General features: G+C 40.7%; 1 protein-coding gene across 2 annotated transcripts in view; it reads left to right on the top strand.

The window, feature by feature from the left end:
• Positions 1–14,377, top strand: part of MYRIP (myosin VIIA and Rab interacting protein) — a 216,088-nt gene that overhangs the window by 84,250 nt on the left and 117,461 nt on the right. For both annotated transcript variants that reach the window (XM_059818657.1, XM_059818658.1), the window contains exon 2: positions 11,790–12,011. In XM_059818657.1, the coding sequence (XP_059674640.1) occupies positions 11,790–12,011 (222 nt within the window). The remainder of the gene's footprint in view (positions 1–11,789; positions 12,012–14,377) is intronic.

The raw sequence follows: 14,377 nt of genomic DNA, 5'->3' as shown, positions 1-14,377 counted from the left end.
AGAGAGCACACATGGACCTAGAGGAGGAATGAAAAGTGCAGATTTCTGACATTCCCCTGCATCCTTTCTCCCCTTTGGGAAAGTTCACTGTATATAGCCTTCTGTGTCCTGGGTGAGGCATACTGTCAAGGGCTGAGGAAGAATTGCTGGGATACATGGAGCTGTAGGAGCATCTGCACAAGAGGACTTCAATTTACCGCCAGTTCCTTAATACCCCACTAGTCTGGTAACCTGGCTGTGTTTCCTCTTCTGTAGCTGAATTGCCTTTCCAAGGACAATCCTTAGTACTACGTTACCATGGGGATGGGGTATGGAGAGTACTAGGTGGGCGAGATTCCCAGCCTTCACTTGCAAGGTGTATTGAATAAAGCAGTTTATCTATATGTGTATGCGTGCGTTCTCACACACATATGCAGAGTAAAGCTAAATAGCTGTGACTCTAAATGCAGCTGCAAAATAAAGACCATTATTTTCTAAATAAATTCCAAATCATTAGCTTTTTATATTTTTTTGTGGTTGCTCACTGATTTCCTTCCATTCCATTACGTATATTCCTATATGTTAAAATATCAGTATGTTATTAAATTTGCAGAAACATTCCCATAATAAAAAGCTTTTGGATTAAGTTAAGAACATGAACTGTGTGAGATATCTGAACTACTGTACAGTGTTAAATGGAGATTGTATCTTTGTTAAATACTGGTGTTACTGTAGCAATAGCATATGCCAATACCTTTTAAAGGACTACCTTAAGTATGTGTTTGAATGGGGTTGGTGGAGGTGCTGTTGATATTTTCCTGCCCCTTTACAGAGGTTTGTCTGGTTTGTAATAAATGACATGATACTGCTTCCAGAAGGTGTTAATATTGATATGAAACACACTGGGGTAACATATCATGTTAAATATAAAATGCATTCTGTGAAAACAGCTATTTTTTTTTGTCTGCCAAAATACTGTCTTCTGTACAATAGAGTTATGCGGTAATTTTAAGCTTATAAGTCTTTGTCTTTAAAACAAAAAAGAACAACTTACATGGATATTGCAAACAATTTCTATACTTAAAAAAATCATTATTTACAAGCTTAAATTTACTGACATTATGAAGCTGCTATTTCTTGACCCATATTACGTTGATTGTTTGGAATTGCAGGGCTTGCAATTTTTAAGCTACTTGAATTGCAGGGTCTGTGTAGAATATTTAAGAACAGTATTTACGATGTGTTAGGAGCATGGGCAGCATGAAGAGGAGCTGGACTAGGGAAGTGGACTTTAGGAGCTATGTACATGCAGACCTGTTGAAAATAGTTAAGTGATGCAATTGGCAAGGAATTCACTCTGAAACCAAGGAATTTCACCTGAAACAACCCCCTGTTACCAGGATGGCCTAGAACTTTCTTCTTGTGGCACATTAGGGCTGCTGTGGTTGTCGCAGGAAGTGGTAAAATACTCTGTGGACAACAGCGTGTCCAGTGCAGATTTGTCTGTGTTGCATTCCTCATGCTTGTGGAGGACATGGCTCTGCCAGTGTTCCCATCCCACCTGGGTTCTGGACTGGCAGCCACTCCCCTGGGAAGGCAGTGGTCAGGACAGGCAAATTTTGAAAGCCAACCTCATCAGGCAGAAGGCCCTCGTGTATGAAGCATTACTCATCTTGTCTGTGTGCAAATGCTAACGTAAATATTAATCAAAGCTTACCATTTTGTAGTCACATTGCAGGGCTATGGCATATACAGGTGAAATTATGAAGTGGATGAAAACTGGATGGATGCGTAGGCTCAGATAGTAATGTTGAGTCGTTCAGTAAGAGTGAGAAAGGGAGAAAACTTTTTAGTTTATCACTTGTGGTTGATGTCTAACATGGAAGCATGCCTTTTGGCCCTTCTCGATGGATCAGTTAAACCCAGGATTTAACCAGAAAGTCCTGCACCTGCAGCAGAAGTGCTTGTCCCCAATATTGGTGAGGTGTTTCACCTCAGAACACCCTACTTGGCTGAGGGCAGATGAGAAAGAAGAATGAGGAAAAAAGTATGTTAATACCCAGATTTATTTTCACGTGTTCCATGTGGCAGTATTAGAATGGGAGAGCAAAGGAGTCCATACTCACAGCGCTGCTTCTTGGAAAAGATCATTTCAGCTTTCGTCTGGACATTTCCGGTATCCCCAGAGCTCCCCAAAATATCTGCTCTATAATTCAAGACCTGCTTCTCCCTTGCTGCTCCACTTGCCCGCAGAAGATTTCAAAACCTATGAGTTAAATGTGGTACACAGTCTGTGCTCCTGTGATAGCCAATATGACAAAAGAAAATGGGGTTAAATACAATGTCTCTTGACAATTTACAGGTTTACAAAGTGAGAAGAAGGAATTTAAAATAATACCAGTATATTATTTATTTCATTTATCTACACTCTGACATGTCAGTCATTTCCAACTGATGATAGACACTGATTGACAGTGCTTGTGCCAGCAACAGAAAAGGAAACTTCCCTTAAGAGCCACTAGCACAGTGTCTATAGAGTAGCTCAGCACAAATCATTCATTTTGTGAAACGGCTTCACCTGTGCATGAAATATTTAACAGATTAGGATAGAGCCTGATATGACAAGTAAGGTACTGGTCTGGGGCAAGTGAACCACAACTTAATATTGGTGCTGACTGCATCTGTTCTCTCTCCAGCAGATGCAGTGCTTGATAGGCATTTTTTAGGCAAAGGTAAGTGTTGAGTATGCTGGCTTTTCTATGACTGGTTCTATCAGCAGTTTAACTGGTTCAACTGTGATTAGCACAAAGCTTCCACAGGTTGGTCTTTACAACATTTATTTTATGGTATTTAATAAGAAATATGAAGATGTCAATGCAATTCTTTTCCCATTATCAGAAGTGTTTTCAAATGTAAAGAAAAAAAAAAACAACAGTGTTTCCACTGTGCTAGATTTCTTTGGTTTTAGAAAGAGATTGTCCCCAGAATCCACAATACTTTCTTATGCAGGTAACTGTTTATTTTTTACAGTGCTGTCTCAGGTTGTAGAAGGATAACTGTATTTTTTTTAAAGGTAGGGTATACATCTGTCTTTATTGTTAATTTATTCAGCTCCAAGGAGCATCAGTAGAGGCAGATGGGTTATGTTAGTAGAGTAATATGGAGTCCATTTAGTCTCCACATTGTTGTTGCAAAGGCTTGTTTAAAAAAAATGCTGAAATATGTTTTTATTCTTGTACCTCACTTAACCTTAACTAAACATAAAAGTTATCCTAATCTCCTAAACACTTTGCTATCCTATGAGACCTCTGATGGCATTGAAGTTGCATGCCAGCCAGCTCACCCTTCATAATTCCACTTCTGTTACTGTTTCCTTGACAGGGTTCATACCATTGGTATCCACATGGTGCGTGTTATGGGCATGGTGTTCAGTCTGAATGCACAGTAGTCGCATTCAGATGTCATCATAGGCCTTCTGAGTTAAGCAACAAAAGGGCAAGACTTTGACAACAATTGTAAAAAATTTAATGGGACAAGATCGTCAGTTAGCATATATGCAGCACCATCAGTGTTTTGCTCCTACTTTTGAAAAGAGAGGGAAAGAAAAATTAAAAGGCGATATTTTATAGGAATACCCACTAATTTTAAAGAAACTTAGTTTTATAGAAATTAAAAACTGAAGAGGAAAAACACTTAAGAGATGCTAGTAAGGTCTTAGATAAAAGAATGCAACTGCAATTGGAGTAATTGGACTGTGAAATATTCATCTTCCTGATTTTTGATACAAGTGACTTACTCATAACTATTTATGAGCCTCTTAGTGCTTGAATGCTGAGGTATCCCATCCCCCTGTCTCCCCCTGAAGACTTTGTGTTTTGCTTTGGGGGTTTTCTTGATGTTACTTTTTTTTTTTTCTATTTATGGTGTACTCCCTGCTGTCTAATCCTCCCTGAAAGTCAGCTACTGCTGCTGGATCGATATCTCTCTTCACAGATTAAAGTGATGTGTATTCCTCGAAGGGTCCCCAACTGCAAGCAGTGTGTTTGCATGTGTACTAGCATGGCTTTTTGATGGCACCAGCAATGTGTAGAATACTAATAGATGTGCTAATTGTTAAATATAGCACAAAGCACATTTGTAACTGTGTTGACAAGAGCCTAGGAAAAAGCCATCATTTTAAGATAATGAATTAACTTGGCATTTGCTGTAAAGGCACACAGTACTATCCTGTACTCTACTTTTTTAAATAGAGGCAAGTAGAGTTTCACCAGGGACAATTTAGCAAAGACATAAGAGAAGCAAAAGGGGTGTGTGGTGATGGTGTAGCATTGCCTGGGACTACAGAGTTGTGTTAGATGCCCATCCTGAAGGAGAAGAATAAACTGCCTGAGGAGAGGCAGCTAAAAGAAATGAGTACTCAACCTTTAGAGAGTAAATAATGATGGAGGCATATGTCTGCTGGGAGAATTTGGTTCTTGCTGTATGTAGCAAAGGGAAAAGATATATGACCCTGTCAGCATATAGCTTCATCAGTGTTTGCACTGTGCCACACTTTGTGGCATAGAGAGCATGGAAGGGATGAAATGGTGAGCAGCTCTCCTTGGCAGCTCTGGCTAGTTAACTCCTGGGCAGGGATCTGAGAGGGGCTGTAAATCTTCCAGTGAGTGTTTTCCCTAAATTTAGCAGCATTGCACTAACCTGGTTGGTCTGCTTCTGGGGGTCGGGAAAAGGAGAGAGGAAGCAGGGGCAGAGGTGGGAACCACTTCTAGTGATCACAATCTCGGACCTTGAACATCAAAGTGAAAACATGTGAATGGGAGAGAAATTTCAGTCACAGTCAGACTGTGACTCCTTCTCATTGTGCTAGTAGCCAAGGAGTAAGAGACTGTCAGGTTCTGCACAGATTAAAGGGGCTTTACTCCCACCCCAGCATCTGGTACACATCTGGCAGGTCTAAGGACAGCAAAGATGGGAATACTGTGTACACTTTGGTCTCTGAATAGGAAAAGCCCGTTGTCCTCCAGCATTATAGCTTAGACGGCCTTGGTGGAACTTGTGTTTTCAGCTCATCTCTGTATCCCAAGGAAACTCCCATCCCAACAGACCAGTCTTGAACCGACTGTGGGAGTGGAAAAACACTAGGTGCAGCTGGTGGAAGTGGTTTCTCTGAAAGGCTGAGAACAGCACATCAGAACTTGTTCACCTGCTCCCCAGACTATGCTAAGTGAAATGTCAACAGTAGCTTCTATGTGTAGGTGAGTATGAAGGGTGCCTGGTCAGAAGAACATCTGAAGGCATTCTCTTCTGTGGAGGGAAAAAGTGTCTTAAGGCTCTTAACAGTGGTCAAACTAAGATTAAAACTAGTTTTAAGACAAATTGGTGATCTTCGTGGACCACTCCGAATCTAGTCTGAGAGTTGAGATAGTGCAAACAAATGCAGAGAAGAGACAGAACCAGTTACACAGCTGAGCAGAACACTGCTTCCCTAAGAAAAGTGCTTTGCAGTGTATGCTGCCTTCTCACTAGTCTTTGAAGGATAAAAGGCTCCAATGCCAGGTGGATAAAAGGTAGCTTATTTTATGAAATAGATGTAATTTGAAGTAAGAGGACTGGAGGACAGAAGTACTGAAGGAGAAAGTTTCTACTTGTCTTTGATAACTTGTGGTCAAAGCACTGCTCTTCTGTTCAGCAGGAGGGAGTGACGTGAAGGAAATGGGATCTTTTTTTTTTTTAAGTCCTAGAAACATTGTTCCTCCATTTTCCTCTTCCTGTGCAGGCAACTAGAATAGATTGAACTGCTGCTCTCTATTGGGGAAGACAAAAGGTGGTTAAGTAAGAAAAATGGTATTTGTCCATCACCCAAGAAAGCAACGGAACAAATGGGAACCTCACCAACTGGACTCTGCCTTTAAACTGGCAGGTGCCAGTCTGAAATGGAGACTGGCATTAGGTGAGTGTAAGCTGGCTACAGACAGACAGTTGGAGATGTTCCCTCAGAGAAGAGCGGAGAGCGGGGTTTCGGGGAGCCTGGCAGACAGACTTGCTTATACAGACTCTGTCTTGGAGCTTGGTGTGCTGTATTGTAGCTGTCTAATCCATGTTGCATTCTTTCCAAAGGACTGTTCCTGCTACTGCCAGTGGTTCCATTGCTTTCCCATAAATGCCTTTGTGTGAGGCTATTTTTACAGGGTAATTGGAGAGTCTTCCCAAAACTGGACTCTTGAACAAAAACCACTGGGCACACCCTCACCTCATCTCCCATCTCCCAGAGGAGTGTGCTGATCATAGGTGATGTACTGCTGTCTGTTGAATACCTAAATGTTTCCTAAGGCAAGACTAAAGCAAGGTGTCCTGGCCTCATGAGTGCCTTGGCTGCTTGGTTATGCTTTTGTCTTGTTCTGTGCTCCAGTGAATATTTGTAAATAACTTAATGGTAATGTTACCAAAGATGAAGAACAATGCCTGAGGAGGCCATTCAACCTGATGTCTAAGTTGGTGGTAGTGAGGATGTTAAGTGTCCTTTGAATAGAGCAGAGATCTAAATTAATCTTCCACATACCAGGCAAATGTTTCAACTGCTGGTCCACTGGAGAAAAAAAGGCATGGTAGGTCTGCTACCCAAATCACTGGATGAATCAAGCCAACTGTCAGGTTTCTACCAGGAACTGTTCTCCTTGTCATGTGGAAAACAGGTAGGTTTTCTTAGGTTTTTGTTGTAATATAGTTGACCATGATCTTCGGTCCTGCTGTTTTATGAACTCCCTTCCACTGCCACCCCCAATGGAGAGGCTTGGAGTTTGATCATCCTAGCCTTGTACATGTAGCAGTGACTTTTTCTAACCTGTTTCTCAGATGCATCATAGGCTTCCTTCCAGCTTTTTATAAACCTCACAGTATTATCTTACTATGGCAAGTTGCCAACATGTATATCACTGTTGACTTTGCACTTTGAGGTTATAGCTCCACCTGCCCCCAGCCCTTAAGTATGTAATCACAGTAATTCCTCTTGGGGGGAAGCATACAGGGCCATCTAGGATTTGTTTCACTTATTAAAATACAGAATAATTACAGCCATTGAGCTTTGTAAATATCAAACTGTAGCTCAGAGAAACAAGAAGCATCCATATCACACTGCCAGTTAAAAAAAAGAGCTAACTTTTCTAAAAGAGGGTTTGGGAAAAAAAGCAGAAAAGCTTTTCTCAAACAAGCTTGTACTTCTGTATTCAGGAGGTGCAATTATATAAAATAACCAGTTGTTTTAAAGAAATTTATTAGAGGAGAAGGCATTGTTCAGGCAAACGTTGAAGAATTATGTTTGAACCTGCCAGCCTGTTTTTTGAAGCTGAGGCTGCTGCAATCACACAGGGTAAATGCCTCAATCCTGTTGAATCCCACTAGAATAGGCCTGTCCAGAGCATTCAGTATTAGGGTCCTGCACCGAATATATCTGTGCATAGCTGTATACTGTACAAGTGACTTGAAACAGAATTTTATCTAGATAAGGCAATCAGGTCATGTGGTAATAAAAAGGTTGAGGGTCATTTGCTGTGAATATTAGTTGTAAATATGTTGCTTACAAGAATACAGCAGTGGAGAGGACTATATGGTCACTAAATGGAAGATACTGTAAAGGTGTTCTGTATATATCTATATATTTAGATCAAGTTTATTACTGTCATTGCGAATTTTACTGTTACTGCTATTATACAGCAGATAAACAGAAGCATGCAAAAAGCTGGTGACTTTGGACAAATCACTGTGTAAATCAGTGGCAGAAGAGCAAGAAAAACAATGCTGTAGCTTCAGTTTGCCAGGTTTTGTCCTACATTTACAAGTCTGAAGCAGTGTTATTTGTAGAAACAAAAGGGGCTGCCAATTCACAGAGTCCAAAGATGACTTATCAGACAAGGTATTTCAGAGAGGTTGTTGCCCGGCTGTTGAGGAGCAGTCATGCGGTGAGACGTGTGGCATGTCTGCTCAACTCACCAGCCGCATTTCAGCAGTGTCCTCCCTTGCACTGTGCTGTGCAGTACCTGTCTTCAGCACAACATGATACCTAACCTACTGTATCATTTGTAAAGCACTGTACAAACCAGCAAAGCAGAATATTGTACTTCTCGCAAATTCAGTTAAAATCCTCTAAGACACTAAAAAGAAATAAACCATGACAATGAAAGCTATTTAAATTACAAAAAAAAAAAAGCAACAAAAAATGCAGTGGGTGAAGAGGGGAAGACAACTATTCACCCTCAGAATATAATAGCAAAACTTACATCGAAAGCATTGTGCTAGAAAGTATTCCCAACCTGACTTCGTGTGGGATTACATACCAGGAGTCTATCACCCAAAACGTTGAATTAAATTAGTTACATATTTATTATGCAAGCTGTTGCAGATTAATTAATACAAGCCTCTGGAAAAATCTTAACTATGCGTCTGTATATTTTGGAACTTACAGTTCAATAAAATGTTCTTTGACAGAATTAGTCTTGATGACAGACATGTTGGGTATCTATGGAGTATTCTTTGCTTCTTTTGTATTTATAGGCAATCAGTGAAATGCAGCCACTCGAAAAAGAAAATGAAATCCAATCTTAGACTCATTCAAACAGCAGGATTTCTCTTCTCTGCAGATCCTTATTACTGCTACACATAACTGTAATAGCTGAGCACCATCACTTGTGAATTAAGTGATATGAATAAATGCTGCCATTTGTGGTTCCCACTCTTCTGTCCTTTCCCCAAAAGGGAAATTTTTTGTGCAGAGTCTGCTTTTGTTGCTTGTTTTATTTGCGCACGTCTTATATGTATACCTATAAATACTTCCCTAGGGAGGGAGCATAATGTAATGCTGGGGGATGTAAGTGCACTAGTGCACACACATTCTCCCTCTTTTCTCTGTCCCATCCCCGTCATCTGTGTTTTGCTGAGGGAAACGGTGTTGCATGGGGAGGAAGGGGGAATGTTTGCGATAGCCGTGTGGTTCGATCTGCCTCTTAGAAAAAGTCAGCTCCTGCACAGGTGACTGTCATCCTTTCGGAAGCCAGTTTCACTGCATGAGAGGATCAGTGTTGTTGTCTGTACTCCTTTCTTTAGACCATTGTTACAATCTTCTTGCACCAAGCCATTTGAACATCCTGAAGGTAAAGTCTGAGACTTTCAAACTTGGGATGCCTTGAACTTCAACTTGTACCTCCTGAATTCCAGCACTACAAACTTTCTCAGTGTATTGAGATTGGAGCTTACATTAATCATCTTGCTCACAGTAATCATCCAGCTGAAGTCATGTACTGAGGTTTTCTCAGTATTGCTGGGAGTAAACCAGAGCCTACTTTTCCCTTGGACTATGTAATTTTCATCAAATCAGGCAGATTCAGTTGCCTACCAGTGTTGTGCAGCACTTTGCCTTCACGGGAAATCTGTGTTTTACTTCCAAGGAAAGAGTGTGGAGAGTAGTCTTTTGGCTTCAGCTGACAAGTCCTGTTGACAGTCCCTTTTGTCATTTGACTCCTGATAGAAACTAGAATAGCCTTTGGCAGATAGTGCATGAGGCCCTTAATTTGTTACAGCCGTTGAGGGATGTGCATTGCTTTCTTTTCTGTTCTGCCTGGTTTCCTGTGGAAATGAGGCTTTTTCTGTCATCCTTTCTCTCTGCCAGCCTGTCCAACCCTATCCTATTGACTTTCTGAATCCGTTGGCCAATTTTAGTCCTATTTAACAGCAAGGCAGATGCCTTAATGATATTAAGGTTCTACCACTGTAATGAATGTTGGCAGCCAGATAGAGGAGAGAGATGTAATTAATGCCTGTACTGATGAAAAGGCTTCAGTGTGTGCTCAGCTTTTTCTAGGTATCAGGCTTTATTAGCTCTGTTGTGAATGAAACTGCCTGTTTTTATAATGTGCAAGCATTATTGTAGTGCTTTAATAGGTGGCTTTGCTTCTGTGGTTTATCTTGCTATCATGCACAAGAGCCCTAATGAGGGTTCAAAATGCCATTGAGCTTGCCAATGTTGAGTGTGCGGGCTGACACTACCAAATATCAGCATCACTAATTCTGGGAGATAACAGAGCTCCGTGAGGACAAAAATATCTTCTTTCACTGCTCCTCCTGACCTCGACTCCTTAGCTGTTCTCACAGAATCACAGAATTCAGACATTTCCGGTCTTGCGTGATAATATCTTACCTTTTTCACCTTTAACATTGTGTAAAAATGTGGAAAAACAATTAAGTTTTGCCATCTGGACAAAAATCATAAAGAAAGATTATTTAACTGAAACTCCAAAGAGTATTTACTTGGGTTTGAGCAGCTGGTCTAAGATAGCCAAACCTTTGTACAGGGGGCAAACAGCAGAAACATACTTTGTTTTGAAGTTTTAAATTTGTAAAAGGTGTGTATCTGGAGTGTGGTCAAATAGGATGTATGTGCAAGTTCAAAAATTATGTGCTGTAGATCACTGCCTTAATTGCCTTTTAGACTTGAGGTTTAGAATTGACCTGTCAGACTTTCATAAAATAGGCTGGTTTTATTGAGTTATGAATCTGAGGCAGAAATGGCAAATAAGATGATGTATAGCCCAGTAATGTGAGTCTTTTTAACATTCCAGGCTTGGCTCGTAACGATGCTTATAGATGATCTTGGTTGAATTCCTGAATAAGTATGCAATAAGTGTATTCTTTTTTCCCTGTAGCAAGATATTTAAGCATTAATTTAAGTGTAAGTCAGCATGTCTCTGTCTTCCTGCAACTTAGTCTATCTTTTGTGTTACCTTTAAATTTTGTTTAGACTTTTGTGTTACTCTAGTCTTATAAGTGGTTCTTATCAGCAATTGGAAATAGTAAGGTAGCCACCAGTAATTCTGAGAAATGGAAAGAATGAATACATGTACATGCACACTGTGCTATAAGCTTTTATTTAACATGTTTTTCATGAATCCTAATTTTTTTTCTTTTAATCTATATACTGTTGTACATGCCAGAAACTGTGTGATGAGTTTGCATACTTGTCTACTTACACAACTGTTCCTTCTGGATGTTTTTTATTACTCATATCATGGAATATATTGCCTAATTTGTAAAATACCAAAAGCACTGTAAAATGGGAGATAGCAAATTACTGAATACCACATACACCCACAATTTATTTTATTTTATTTTTTTAATAAATTATCTCTTCTGCTGGAATATGAAAAACTTTAGGGGGTCTGCAAACACTTTAATGAACAGTTGGCTTAGTATTGGTCCTAACTAGTAAAACACCCAAATCTCTCTGAAATTATGTATGTGATTAATCTTCCTTGACAACTTGGAGCTATTATGAATAATATGACCCCCATGGGTCAGAACAAAGGAAAACTTAGCACTTTTGTTTTCAAAGCTGTTGATCAGTAGGATTTTTATTACTGTGCACCAAGCCTTTTGACTTTCATAGACTGATTTTTGATTTGTAAAGTGTTCTGAAAGCAGCCTTGAATTCTCAAATGAGTCTATGGCTTTGCACAGCTGGAGTACCTGGAGCAGCGGCCTGGCTCTCCTGAGGATTGTATTGCTGGAGCTGAGTGAAGGGAGATTGTTTGCCCTGGCTCGTGACTCAGAGAGTTTAAATGGATTGGCTATGGGTGACTCCAGGGAATATAGGAGCTTTTGCGTCCCAATTCTGGATTTAGAATATGCATTTCTAAAATTTATTTCATACCTGCAAAAGATATTTGAAGAGTATAACATGAAGATGTGGAAAGAGAAGAAAGGCAAAGAGGAGATTTTCCATTGAAATTTTGTTTATATTTTTGTTCTTTTGCTTTTCGTTCCAGTGAAATGAAGCAGAAGTTGGATGAAGAGGGTAACAAGTGCAGCATACTTTCCAAGCAGCAAAAGTTCAACGAGCACTGCTGTATTCGCTGCTGTTCCCCTTTCACGTTTCTTATCAACAGCAAGAGACAGTGCCAAGACTGCAAGTACAACATCTGCAAGAGCTGTAGTTCTTACCAGAAGAAGGAAAAGGCTTGGATTTGCAGTGTCTGCCAGCAAGCAAGGTAAGGGCCTACTCTACAGCAACCTGTGAAAAGCAGCTGTGGCCTGATCGGAGCTTTTCCGTGTATTTGTAAGTAGTTAACACTGGTAGGATAGGACATGAAGTACCTGTTTATGTAGGGGTTGATTTGTTCCTGAGGTGTGATGTGCCTGTTTCTTGTAGAGGTTAATTTGTTCTGAGAGTGTTTGGTTACCTGTTGCATTTTCCAGGCTTGCTTAGCTGGACTGATGAATCAGCAAGCAGTAATTGGACTTAGCTTGAGCAGGGCTGGGATCTCCTGAAATGCCTGGGTTACTAATGGAACCTGAGCGCAGATGGTGGTGAGGCAGTTAATCATTTTGCAGCAAATCCCACTGATGGGTAGGGAGTGGAAGGAAGGATATTGGTGAATAGATCATCCAGCTGTGACTGTGTTTTGGAGTGCTTTTCTAAATGCCAGCTTATTGGTGGGGATGCTTTGGGCTTACTTTGGCAAATAACCAGAGAAATAGCAGTGCAACCTGTTACAATTCTTAACATCTGTTAAGAAAATGCTGCCAGGCTTCTGTTTGCAGAGGGTATCAGGAATTTACCATCTCACCCTTTTGAGGCTAACATAGCCAACATATTTAAAGATAGCAGCAGAAAAACAAAGCAAATCCCAGCAAACACATAACAGCAGCAAAGGGGCCGTTCCTTGGCAGGTGACTGTGACAGTGCTTGTTTGCATTGCAGGCCGGGTTCCAAAAGCAGCCTTAGCTGTGGTGGTGTAGTACTGACCAAGGCGTTTTTACTCAGACAAGAGGGGTGAATGAAATAGCCCGATTCCTCATAGTTTAATTTTGAACATTGGTGACTGAAACAGCTGAGCAAATGTGAGGAAGATGGCTGTTTATTCTTTGTCTTCCCCTTTAGTGGAGAACACAGGATGAAGACAAGAGCAGAGTCCCTTTCCAATGCTGTATGATATTCCTGTGCTCACCAAAGACTCATTGCTCCCACTTGTTTCCCATCAACACCCACTTGAAATTTAAGCTTTCACATAGTACCTGTGAATGAAGTGTGTGCCCTTTAACACAGGGACTTAAAATCATAGGGATCCCGGATAGCTGATGCTGTGGCTCCAAATGCCAGCCTTTGAACCCAAAGGAGGTTGTATTCTCCAGGGCACCTGCTCCTTCTCTGCCTTTTACCTTGGAAAAGCTACACACACACCCTTTCCCCCAGTGAGGAGGCAGAAGAACAACCAGAGTATCTTTTCCAGCAACACAGAGCGCTGTGGAGCCAGTGCTTGTTTCTACTTCAGTCATTCGACCGTTTCATATTACATCTCTTTTTTCCACTTCTCCTGAGTTCACCCATATGGGCAGCAGAACAGGCAGCCAGGTTTGTGGATGCTGATGAACTGCACTTAAAATAGTTTTTGCCGACTCCACAAAAAAAGTCTCAGAAGAATTTAATTTCAGAAGAAAAATCTGTAGCTGTATTATAAAAACGCTATTTCTGACCCTTGAAGTCAGTGCTTTTCCCACAATCCTGTGCAGCCCTCAGAGTCATCCACCTGTAACTTAGTTATAAACATTTTCTTTATTTATGAGACCTGAGACACAGCTTGAGTTATTTTTCAGTAAATAAATTAACTAACTAACACTGCGGCTAATCATTTTATGATCTGGTTTATTGATTGGACTGTGTGACCTACAGATCCCTGTAGGGGAAGCAGGGGCTGGCATTCCTCAGGGGCTGCTAAGGTATTGTGGTTTGGTGGGGTCGTCTTTTGGTTTTGGGGGGTGGTATGGTTTTTTTGTTTTTAACGATCAGTCAGTATTGCTTCTAGGGGGAAACACCACAGTCTGTTGTGAGTGCCTGTCACTTTCTCAGTGACTTATCCCTCAGATGGAGCATGGACTATGCTCTTCTTCCCCTCCCCAGCTCTTCTTCCCCTCCCCAGCTCTTCTTCCCCTCCCCAGCTCTTCTTCCCCTCCCCAGCTCTTCTTATATCTTTTTTTTTTTTTTCCTTTAATAAGACAGCACAAGTAGTGGAGGTGGTTCTCTGTTTAGCTGCTTCTTATCTGAACATCTTGCTGCACAATAGATAGTGAGCTAGAAATATCTCAGAGAGAACTGCATTTTCAGGTTGTTCTCCTTTTTTTCTCCCCCTCCCTATATGTTTTTGCTTAATTGTACAAGAGTTAATGTTACATTTCTCTGCTATGCAGAAGTTTGGTCGAACTGGAAAAGTACAAACTTACACAGTTCAGACTTCCTATAATGATGTTTGTGTTCCTCAGCTCTGCTTTAGAGCAGTGCTTGAGTAATCCTGAGGTTTATTTCTAGTATGTATTCAGAATATTTCAACCAGTTCTCTGATGTCAGAAGCAGTTTCTT

Source organism: Gavia stellata, chromosome 6 (genome assembly GCF_030936135.1).
Source record: "Gavia stellata isolate bGavSte3 chromosome 6, bGavSte3.hap2, whole genome shotgun sequence".
Lineage (NCBI taxonomy): Eukaryota > Metazoa > Chordata > Aves > Gaviiformes > Gaviidae > Gavia > Gavia stellata.
This window is presented reverse-complemented; position numbering and strand designations above follow the sequence as displayed.